Raw genomic sequence first — 12,036 nt, forward strand, 5'->3', positions numbered from 1 at the left:
TATTGCTGATGAGCTCAGGGTCTCAAAGTGATTTTGTTATCAAGATCCCTCCTGCATTTGATTAATGGGAGAACATATTTCTAAAAAGAAACTTGATTAAATATTTCAGGACTCTCGGAATTCCCCTTGTGGCTCAGCAAAAACCAATCTGACTAGCATCCATGAGGATCCACGTTCGATCCCTTGCCTCCCTCAGTGGGTTAAAGGATCCAGCTTTGCCGTGAGCTGTGGTGCAGGTCACAGACGTGGCTCATATCTGGTATTGCTGTGGCTGTGGTGTACACAGGCGGCTACAGCTCCAATTCAGCCCTTAGCCCAGGAACCTCTGCATGCCTTGGGTGTGGCCCTAAAAAGCAAAAAAAAAAAAAAAAAAAAAAAAAAAGGTCTTTTTTAGAACTCTGGTGGAAAGTCGTTAAAATCTGGGCAGTGCTTATTTTTAAAGGCTATACCTTGAGGGGGCACCTCTGCTTCTGTCAATCCCAGGTTTACAGAGGCGCAGAGGAGGGAGGGTGTCCACTAAAGAACACCAAAGGACAGTGAGTGAAGAAGGAATTTAGTTTCCCTCAAACTGTGGCTTAGTCCTCTGAATGGTGGACTTTCTGGTCTCTGTGTTAAGGGGAAACAGAAATTACAAGGATGCCCGAAATCCTCAAAGCTAAAACTGACCAATAGTTTTGCCTATTTTGCTAAACATTCCAGAAAGTGGCAGAATTGAGTTCCCCCTTCCCCCTTCAGTCCCTATTAATTTTGGGGGAGAAATTCATAATAGCTTGTGAAGTGACTTTTGAAAAAAATGGGGGGGGGGCTGAGCAGGCAGTAAAAGCGAGGGGCTCGGAACCTAAAAACCTGCTCAGTGAGCAGCTCCATCCTTATGCGAGGAATGAAACGTTCATAAGGATGCTATCATTTAGGAACCTGCTATTCAAACTGCTAACATTCTGATGCATGTACAGAGCTCATAAAAACAAGTCTTAAGGTCCAAATCTGAGCTTATTATACACATACACCTTGTAAAAGTGTGGGTTAACCTGCCTAGGGTTATTGGCTAGAGCTTTTAAAAGACCTTGGAACAAGAGGTTAAAGTCATTAACACGGGACCGAGAAGCATAGTGAAGAGGGAACGCTTTGGATCAGCAAAGTTCCCGTTTGTGATGCAATGTGTGCGTTTCACTATTTACTCGATTTCACCAGGCGACTGGGAGCTGTGTACACAGCAAGCTGCTCCCGCAGCAGCACCCCCGATGTAAAAACCAAACACCCTTTCTTTATTGCCTTTCACTCTTGCCTTCCATTTTCTTTTAAAATGAAAACATTTTCCTAAATTACTTTTCCAGATTAAAACATTTTTTTCTTAAACGTTTTTAGGAACTATAAGTTTCCTGGAAAATATTCCATATTCCTTTCTACTGTCCTCTAGGGTTGAATGAAAAAGTAAAATGTTCAATAATGAAGATGAGGAGAGGGAAATTTTGTTATGTACGAGGTGTCCCAAACCTCTCTTTTATCCGGGGCAAAATAATTTCTCTCCTCCCCGACTCCCTCCTTACTTTGCGGTTGTTCCTGGAGTAAGGACGACAATAAATAAGGGGAGGAAACCCCTGGCCTAGGCCCTGAGCACAGGGGTCCTGAGGGCAGACCCGGGGCTTCTAGAAGGAAGGCACGGCGGGGCGAGCGTGAGAGGGTGGGGAGGCGACCTGGCGTTAAAGGCAGTGGGGGTGTGTGTGTGTGCGTGTGTGTGTGCTAAAGGCAGTGGGTGGGTGGGTGTGTGTGTCGGTGTGGTGTGGCGGGGTTCGCCCTGGCGCCCCGGGCTTTTTCCTGCCGCCCGCAGGGCCCCGGGCCGGAGCGCAGGGGGCGGTCCCTCCCGTGCCAGCCACGCCCCGGCCGGGTTTATAACTCGCCTGCTCAAGCTCCGGGCGCCGCGGCTTCTCTCCGAACTGCAGGGTCTCGGGCCGTGCTCCCAGCGCCAAGGCTCGCCGATTCCCGCCTCACGCCGCCCGCGCTTGTCCGCGCGCTCCCACCCACGCCGCCCTTGACCGCAAGCGCCCCCGCTCGTTCCCGCGCGCATACCCTCGCCCGCGCGCCCCCCACGCGCCCCTACTCGCGCTCCGGGAGCGCTCGCCCTGCAAAGGCGCGGGCACCGAGGGCGAGAGCGCCGAGGGGACCCACGGCCTCCCCATGGCTGACCTGAGCTTCATCGAAGATTCCGTCGCCTTCCCGGAGAAGGAGGAGGATGAGGAGGAGGAGGAAGAGGAGGGTGTGGAGTGGGGCTACGAGGAAGGTAACCGGCCGCGCGTCCGGAGGCTGGTCCCGCGGGATCCTGGCGGCGCTGGCGCTGGCGCGTCCCCCTTCCCACGTGGGTCCTCGAGGTTTTCCCACGGCCCTGGCCCGTTTCGGGGCAGCGGGCGCTGTGCCCGCCGCCTGCGTTCGCGCCGCGGAGCCCGGCCTTTCTGCCAGGCAGCGGTTGGCACCTGCCGCCGTCCGGAGGGCGAGCCTGAAGGCTGCGGCGGTGACATTTCTGTCCCGGGAGTAGCCGAGAAAAGCAGCATTACTTTGTGCTCAACATCTTGAGAGTACGGCGTTAGTGAAACTCTTAAGTTTTTTGCTTTGCCGACGCTTCGGTGGAAAGTATTTTGGCCACTGCTCTTTCGAGGATGCTAACACAGCTCAACTCTCTATGAACAAATACTAAGTTTCAAGCTGAATCAATGGGCCTGGCGAGAAGGGGGCTGGCCTTTTAATAAAATGTTTAGTTTCCTGAATGTATCCCTGGAGATGTAGGGCTTCTAATAGAGCTGACTGCTGGTGCTAATGTTGGCTACATATGCTGAGACAAACGTAGTTTATAACTTTAAATAGAAAAATAAGGGAAGAGTATTAGGACTATCGCATGATATATGGGTATGTGTATCTATGCATATGCCCACTTCAAAATACTGTTTGCATTTCTGATAAGAAGTGTTTATTCCCTAGCATCAGATTTATGGTTTTTGGTTCTTACCAAGTATGCTGAGAGTTACAGGAATTTCCCATACTGCACATAATTAAACTAATGAACAGAAGAAATTTTTGTGGTATAATTTTTTTCCCTAACCACTGAAAGATGATCTAAATTTCCTGGAGCCATAAATTAGCACATCTATGTGGACGAATAGAACAGTTAATCCAGGACTTTGCATGTGGTGTTTGATAACATCATATCGCTTAAAATATGAAGGCAAAAATTCACACACATTATTATTACAGCATTTAATCTGTAAAGAGACAGTAGTCATAACCTTAATAATGGGAAGGATCATAAACCTTGTTTAAATTAGTTTTTCCATGTTAAATTTTGCTGTAACTTATTTTTAAAAAATCGGTTCTAAATTTGCTTCATTTTGTCCTCAGGTGTTGAGTGGGGATTGGTGTTTCCTGATGCTAATGGGGAGTACCAGTCTCCCATTAACTTGAACTCAAGAGAAGCTAGATACGACCCTTCCCTGCTGGATGTCCGCCTCTCCCCAAATTATGTAGTCTGCCGAGACTGTGAGGTCACCAACGATGGACATACCATTCAGGTTATCCTGAAGTCAAAATCAGGTATCCTAGAGGTTTTTGCTTGCTCCTTAAACTAGAAATCATTGCTAAGCTCTTTAGCTTGTATGACCTTAAAGGTAGAACTAACCTAGCTCTGTTGTCAGGATATCTTTATATATTATAAAATGCATTTTTTTTTTTTATCTTTTTAGGGCTGCACCTTCCGCATATGGAGGTTCCCAGACTAGGGGTTGAATCAGAGCTGTAGCCGGTGGCTTATGTCACAGCCATAGCAACATGGGATCTGAGCCGTGTCTTCGACCTACACTGCAGCTCACAGCAAGGCTGGATCCTTAACCCACTGAGTGAGGCCAGGGATTGAACCTGCATCCTAATGGGTATTAGTCAGATTTGTTTCCGATGAACCACGACAGGCACTCCATACAGTGCATTTTGAAGGAATTATTTCCTGAAACATTTTTGGGGGCCACACCCTCAGCATGCGGAAGTTCCCAGGCCAAGGGTCAAACCCACACCACAGCAGAAACCCAAGCCACAGCACCGATAATGCAGGATCCTTAACCCACTAGGCCACCAGGGAACTCATTTAAAAATATTTTATTTTTCTTGAGAAATTTTTGAAAGGATGAAAGGATGGAATTAGGAAGGTGTCAGTTTCGTTGTTCCATGTAATATGATGTTAATTGGAATAACCTTAGTTGGTCAAATCCCAACTCTGTGGAATTTGAGAAAACGTGTATGTAGGTATACAGATCTGCATTTTGTCCTAAATTGATTAGCTTAAATCATTTAGATAATTATAATTCTATATTTTACTGCTTTGTAAAACAAAAGATTAGGATTTATTAACATGATCTGGCATTCAAGATAGACTTTTCAAATTAATTTACTATATTAATATGACAAGACTTTTAACTAATAGCAGTGAACAGCGTCCTCTAAACTCAGCAAGAGTTTTAAATGGCAAACAAGGCTCTCACTTCTATTTATTTTTTCGTTCACTTCCTCCCCTCTGAATCTTTTGAGATAGATCTGAAATTTTTTTAAGAAAAGCTTTTGGGGTATTGCCAAAGATATTGGTTTTTGACTTAAATGTAGAGGAGAAGAGAGCAGAATATTTTTAACAGCATTAATATCTTGCTTTCCACAGTAAATAATAACTTCGTTTCCCTCTTGGGAAGAATATAAAATTAAGGGAACGTTGAAATACTAGGAAGCATTTAAACAGAGACCAACTATACTCACCTCAATTCTGAATCAATAAATTTGATATTTCAAGCCATAAAATCTTTAGATTTATTATTAGGCCGGGCAGGTATTGATTTCCAACTATGGATTTTTTGATGACTATTCCTGGCTTTGCTTTAGAATTTCTGAAGCATTCATAGATTCACGTACACTTCCCTCCAGCTCTGAGTTTAATCAAGGGATGGACACCTCACCAAAACAGACTCTAGATGTTATATGGATGAAGCCAAAGGGACAACTTTTGATGTACATTTGAGCTTAAAATCAGAATTTTTTCTTGGGGGGATGGTTATCTATGATGGAACATTAGTATATGGTAAAATTATTTCATGCTGACTGTCCTGACATAAAAAAAATTTTAAGGTAATATTGGTGTTACAATGTAAGGTACATTAATCTGTTGACATGCCTTTGTGCTTCTGGAAGTAAAACATTTATATATCTGTGCAACTAACGGTTTCACGTCAATCCCCATGGTGATTGAGTGTTGGTTTGCATACAAATGGTTGAGATGGTTCTTGAGGATTCACTTTAGGGAGACCCTAGTCCTTTGTAGGATCCGTGTGACATGGTGAGTGTTATAAAATATCACCAGAGCTCAGAGGAATAATCAGGTCCAAATGCTGTCCATTAAGACAGTGGTTGTCCCTTCCTTCTTGAAGGTCAGATTTACATCATCACATTGAGTTTAACATTTTCTTCTGGTACCTTCTCAAACACTCACCATTTTCCTTGTCCCCCTATGGCACCCCGAACAGAGATGATCAAGCAGTGTTTCGCCTCTCTAACCACAGGCTCCACGCCTGACGGCCAAGGAAGAGAGCTTTCTGTCTTTCTGTCTGGGCCTAATTTGATGCACAGGCTCCAGACCCCTCACTCCCGCCTCCTCGGAGACCTTGCTCCTGGCGATATCTGACTCCTTTCCACCACTCTAATTATTTTGTCATTGTTTCGTCCTCTTCAATATTTCTCCAAACTTAAAAAAAAAAAAAGGAACCAAAAACAAACAAACAAACAAAAACAACAACCCATGTCTGGACCAGTTTATTTATGTATTTTCTAGCCTATGTAAGTTTTTCAAAGGATTGCTCTGCAAGCCCTGAACACCCTGTTATGCATTCATTTAGTTCAAGCTTTATCTTTATCACAATAGAATGTAACTGTAATTTAAAGAGCAGACTAGTACCATATTTCTCTCTGCCCCTGGGTATACCCACCCCTCCTCACCTCAAGTTGTTTGCCCTGGTAACGACCACTTTCAACTCTGAGTTGTTCTCCTGCTGTCACTCTCACAGGTTTTATTAGCACCTTTATACTGTCCTGCTTTGATAGTTAGGGTATCTATGAACTCCCTGCAATGGAAGAGGAGGATTGCTTAACACCCTCCCCCATCAGGGGTTCCCCCCCCCCCCCCCCGCATTGTCCCTGTATATTTAAATTACAATTGATATTTAAATTAGCTCAGAGTTTTTATTATTATGATTCTGTAACTATGCTTCCAACTGAGACTATATTCTGTTTCCTTTATTGAATAACGTGAGGTTCCCCCCTCCCCCGGAGTTAGTGTATTTTTGTTTGTTTGGTGTTTTGTTTATCTGTCATGGTTTCGTTTCCAAGCTCTCTGAAGTAGGCAGGCAGAGCTTCTCCAGGACATTCAGAAGTCCTTCCTTTCCCTCTGCAGACCCCTCTGGGCTGGGCACGCATTGCCTGCACCTGCCTGGGCCTCAGGTCTAGGAAGTCCCTCAGCTTTCTTTGTGTCTGGTTCTGTGTTTCCTGGATGCTGTGACATTCTCTTTTGAGGTTTTCCCCTCACTTCAGGGAGTTTTTGGTGTATTCCCTCCTCTTCTTCATCTTCCAGTAACTTGCTGAGAAGAAGGGCTTGTGAGAGTAAATGTTTGGCTGCCTTGTGTGTCTCTGTGTTGTGTATGTGGTGGACCCTTTCAATTGGGATAATTGTCTTTTATTTCTTAGAAATTTTCTTACATTGTTGCATTGATAACTTTTCTGTTTTATTCCATTTTTTTGCCCCCTTTTTCTATAATTCCTCTTTTTCAAGGCTTTTTCTTCCACTTTCTGGTCGATTTCCTCAATTTATCTCTTTCTATTAAACTTTTAATCTCTGTTCTTATATTTTTTAATTTCTAAAACATTGTGTTTATTCTATGAGTTAAAAATTTAAAAAAAAATGCAGCCACCCGTATTTCTTTCATGAACGTGGGATCTTTCTCCATTCTTTTCTGTATTGCTTTTTCTCTGTTCCCGATGTGCCTCTTTTATTCTGGGATCCTTCGCCTTGATTTGGTTCCTCTCTTTTGTGTTCTTCTCTAACATCCAGCCGTCTGGAGTTCCTGCTGTGGCACACTGGGTTAGGAAAGAGACTGCAGCACTGCAGAGGCAAGGGTTCGATCCCTGGCCTGGGAACTTCTATATGTCCCAGGTGTGACCCCCCCCCCAAAAAAAGTGTCCAGTGATCTTTGGCTCTTTGTTCCTATTTAGGAATGGGTCTAAAAATCAGATTAGAGGATCTATGCATGGGCAGGGATTGCGGTCTGGGGGACATCACAGCCGGGTAATTATGTAGGACCAGGCTGTGTTGCCCGAGGAGCCTTTGTAGGTTCATGGGTTTCTCTGGGGGAAGGGGTGTGTGTGATGGTCTCACCTGTTGACCGCAGGTGAGAGTGTAACCAGTGGTACATCTGTTGCAGGTGATGAACCCACAGTGACACACATCATCGCCTAAAGTCCATAGTTTACACTAGGCTTCACACTTGGTGTTTTACATTCCATGGGCTTGAACAAATGTTTAAGGACATGCGTCTGCCATTGTAATATCACGCACAATGGTTTCACACCCCTAAAAGAGCTCTCTGCTCCTTCTCTTCATCCTTCCCTCTCCCCAACCCTTGGCCATCAGTAATCGTTATGCTGTCTCCATAGTTTTGCATTTTTCAGAATGTCCTACAGTGGGAATCATACATTTTATTGTCTTTCACTTGCTTCTTTCACAGCGTAATAATGAACTTACGTTTCCTTGGATGCTCTTTCTTTAAAAAACAAAAAACAAACAAAGAAAAAACCATAGGGAGTTCCCGTTGTGGTGCAGTGGAAACAAATCCGACTAGTATCTGTGCAGATGTGGGTTTGATCCCTAGCCTCGCTCAGTGGGTTAAGGATCCAGCGTTGCCATGAGTTATGGTGTAGGTTGCAGATGTGGCTTGGATCCCACATTGCTGTGGGGTGCGCCTGTGTAGGCCGGCAGCTGTACCTCTGATTCAACTTCTAGCTTGGGAACTTCCTTATGGTGTGGGTGCGGCTCTAAAAAGCCAAAAAAATAAAACAAAACAAAAAATCATAGAATAAGCACAATTAAAATTTTTTTCTTTGTTTATATTAAAAAATAATACTGAATTTCTAAGAAGAGCTATAACAGTTGTCTAATTTAAATGCTTCCACTTATTAAATTAAAGCTTTTAACATAATCATACACAGTTCCTACACATAATAACCCCTTTGTGGGTTTTAAATTTGAGGCATTTCATGAACACAGGCCCTTCTCCCCTCGGCCCCCTGCTGGAAGTTCCCAAACCAAGGTCATGACCTTCTCAATTCATGATCAAACAGCCACTTTAAAATTCTTAAAATACTTTAACTCTGCTGTGTTGGCAGTGGAATTTTTGGACACTCTCTCTCCTGCTGGTCTCTATGACATACCACCTCTTGATGTTTCTTTTTAATTTTGACTGCCGTTTCTCTGCCAGTTCTTCATTCCCTGTTATCCTTAAGTGATGGGCTTTCTCCTCCACCCTCTTCTTTTCCTGTGATGCAGTCGCTGTAGAAGCAGTTCACTCATGCAAACTGTGTGCTATTGTGTTCAGTGTTCTGACTTCCAATAAGGCAGTAAATGGATTTAGGAAAGGGGCTGAACTATAGGTCCCCTGAGTGGGACAGGCTCCCATCTCAGATCCTCTGGCAGGTGGCTGGGCGGCCTCAACTTCAACAGCTCAGGAAGGGAAATTCATTCCTTCCTGAGGAAATCTATTCTGCTTTTGAATAATTCCCCACTTCCAGAAGTTCTGTGATTACCCTCATTGTTTGTATTTTGGGATTCTGGACCTACACAGAACAAATATAATTGTACCTTCACAGGGCATTCTTTAAAACATTGACTACCATCATCATACTGTGAAGTTGCCATTTTTCCTTGCAGACATAGTTCGTTCCTTCAACTATTCTTTATGTGATAACCTTCCATTCATTAATACATATTTATGGATCATTTACTACAGGAATTACAGATTCACTTGTCTGTGAGAGCCAGGCGAGTACTAAAAATGAGGGCAACCGGGAGACCCAAACTTGAATTTCTATATGATTATATTTATTATTAGCTAACTTTGGGAGACTCAAAATACCTGGACAGTTGCCTTCATCTGCTTCTCCCAGTTTCCCTGGCCTCCTCTCCCTCCTGTTGATGTTACTGCTACCCTCCCAACCTCATGATATTTGTTCTTTAATGCAAAAGAAAGCTGTAGGTTAAAAGCTAAGGACTGTTTGAAAAATATTGATGGTTGCTTTTAAGACTTAAAATGTGAAGAACTAATTCATACTGAATATATCTGAGATTCCTTAAAATTAAACTTTAGGTTATAAAATCTTTAAACCTATTGAGAATGAACTTTGGGGGCCTCTGATCCTTGGGGGGACGGATCAGGGACCATTGGCATTGGTGTCCCTAATACTGGAATTGTGGCTCCTGGTCTCACTGCCTTTGCCTGGCTGTGTCAGGGCTTTCTTAGCAGTTGGGCTTGCCCTCTGCTGGTCCACTATCCATGCAGACCTAGGAGTAATATTTTAAAATGCAAAAATATTAATCCCCCTCTTAAAACCTAAATGATGATTTGCCCCACGATAAACTCCAGCCCCTCGGCATGAGCTGCCATCCCTCCTAATGTTCACATCTTGAGGTCCTGCTATTGGCAACTGGGTGCCTCTGACTTTATTCTCCTGGGGCACTGTCAGGCTGTTTCACATCCCTGAGCCTTTCCCAGCCCCTTCTCTCTGCTAGGAGTGGACATTCTTGCTTCTTTTCTTGGCTTACTCTTCAAGACTCTGCTTAGCTCCCATCTTTTCTGGAAAGTCTTCCTTGCCCATCTGCCTGGCTTCCTTCCTTCCTTCCTTCATTCTTTCTTTCACTGCACCTGTGGCACATGGAGTTTCCCAGACCAGGGGTCAAATGAGAGCTGCAGCTGTCAGCCTACAACACAGCCACAGCAATGCCAGAGCTGAGCAACATTTGTGACCTACACTGCAGCTTGAAGCAACACAAGATCCTTAAACCACTGAACGAAGCCAGGAATAAACCCACATTCTCATGGATACTCGTTGGGTTCTTAACCAGCTGAGCTACAAGGGGACCTCTTTCCTTGCCTTTCTGAAGCCCCTTGGTTTGGGCTTGGCTATTACATTAAGTTCTTTGAGCACTGAGAATGGCTTGCCAGTGCCAAGCCCATAGCCTTCTTTTATATACTCAGTAGTCAGCACAGGGCTGGGTGTGAACTTTATCTCACAACGAGTGTGTTGAACACAAAGGAGATGAGGGGGAATAAGCCTTTGAACTATCTGGCAAATCTCTTTTCAGCAAAGGATCATAGAAGCTTAGATGGACTGAGGTAAGTAAATCTATGTCATATCTTGATGGGATTCTCAAATTTTGCAGAAGCTTCTGAAAGGAGCTCTCTTATGTCTATGAGCATTAAGGCCACGCTTGTTAAGACAAAAAAACAAGAAAGAAAATGGAGGTAGCAATGGCATCAGTGTACACTGTGTCCTTCTAACGAGTTCGTTATGCTAAGGAAATGCGGTATATCATCAGTGAGTTTCATGTTGTTTCACTGTTTTTTTTTTCATTTTTGAAAGTTTTATTGACCTATAGTTGATTTACAATGTTGTGATATTTCTGCTGTACTACAAAGTGATGCAGTTATACATGTGTGTTTCATCATGATTTTATTGGACACTATGATACCACAAAAAATAAACCTGCCACATAGTGACAAAATAGCACTCAGCAAGAGTTGCTATTCATAAATGGAGAAAAAAGTGTTCCCCTTTTGGTGTGACCAGTTTTCTTATAAAAAGTAAACGGTCAAAAGGGAGAATAATGCCTAGAGAGGATGTTGCCAAATGGGTAAAACAGAGCCGCTGTTTATTTGTTGTCTGTAAACACAATCATTCTTTGGGGATGAGTGGGTAATGCTGCTCCCTGGCACCTCATAAAATTCTGAATTCAGGAATTTGTCATTTTTTTATGGCTTTGCACAGCCTTGCAATTTCAGTGTGGTTTAACTTTGGATTATTCATCTGCAGCAACAGTGCAAGGTACCAGAGTCAATTCCCGGCTGAAAGCTGCCCCTTTGTCACCTCTCCTTGGGGACCAGGCCTGGGCATAGTGCTTCCCTTCTTTGTGTTCATCTTCAGCCCAGTGGAATGTAAGGCCCTGAGGATCTGGCTTCATTATAATTTTCTGGAACATAATAACCATGGAAGAACCAGAGATCACAGCAACAATCTGATCTTCATGAATGTATGAATTTACTTTCATCCCAAGAGAACATAAAATCCGGGGGGCTGGTGATAAGTCTGTTTTGTCAACATCAGTGTATCTTAAGCACTTAATATGGTACCTGCTACAATGTAGATGATCAAAAAATATTGGTCAAAATATTTTTCACAGGAACCCCTGTGGGCCTGGAACATCTCCCCAATAAGACACATGTCTGTGCACTTTGAATTTCCAGAGCATTTAAAAATATCAGCTCTAGGAGTTCCTGTTGTAGTGCAGCAGAAACAATTTTATTTTTTAAAAAATTACAGTTGATTTACAATGTTCTGTCACTTTCTGCTGTTCTTTATGAATTATAGTTTGGTCCAAATATATGCCCAGGAGTGGGATTGCTGGATCATGTGGTAGTTCTGTATTTAGTTTTCTGAGGAACCTCCATACTGTTTTCCAAAGTAGTTGTACCAATTTATATTCCCACCAACAGTGTAGGAGGGTTCCTGGGAAGGATTTTTTTAATGCTCTGTCCCAGCTCATATATGCTTCATTCCACAATACTCCCCTTTCTTTTTCCTCAGCTGTGTGGAGCTAAGCCTTGTCCAAGGCAATTTTCTGCTTTCTTTTAACATTAGCATGTTAGAGACACCCCAGCTCCCACCCTGGAAGCCTCAGGTCTGCTTGTAGATGCACAG

At 43.5% G+C, this 12,036-nt stretch overlaps 1 protein-coding gene across 3 annotated transcripts in view; it reads left to right on the forward strand.

Annotated features, from left to right (window-relative positions):
* Positions 1,910 to 12,036, forward strand: part of CA8 (carbonic anhydrase 8) — a 124,349-nt gene continuing 114,222 nt past the window's right edge. Inside the window, exons 1-3 of one of the 3 annotated variants that reach the window (XM_021089341.1) lie at positions 1,916 to 1,986; positions 2,020 to 2,278; positions 3,388 to 3,579. In XM_021089341.1, coding sequence (XP_020945000.1) covers positions 2,176 to 2,278; positions 3,388 to 3,579 — 295 coding nt within the window. In that variant the 5' untranslated portion in view covers positions 1,916 to 1,986; positions 2,020 to 2,175. Of the gene's footprint in view, positions 2,279 to 3,387; positions 3,580 to 12,036 lie in introns of all 3 variants that reach the window. The other 2 variants (XM_021089340.1, XM_021089339.1) reach the window with 2 other exon arrangements.

Source organism: Sus scrofa, chromosome 4 (assembly GCF_000003025.6).
Source record: "Sus scrofa isolate TJ Tabasco breed Duroc chromosome 4, Sscrofa11.1, whole genome shotgun sequence".
Classification (NCBI taxonomy): Eukaryota; Metazoa; Chordata; class Mammalia; order Artiodactyla; family Suidae; genus Sus; species Sus scrofa.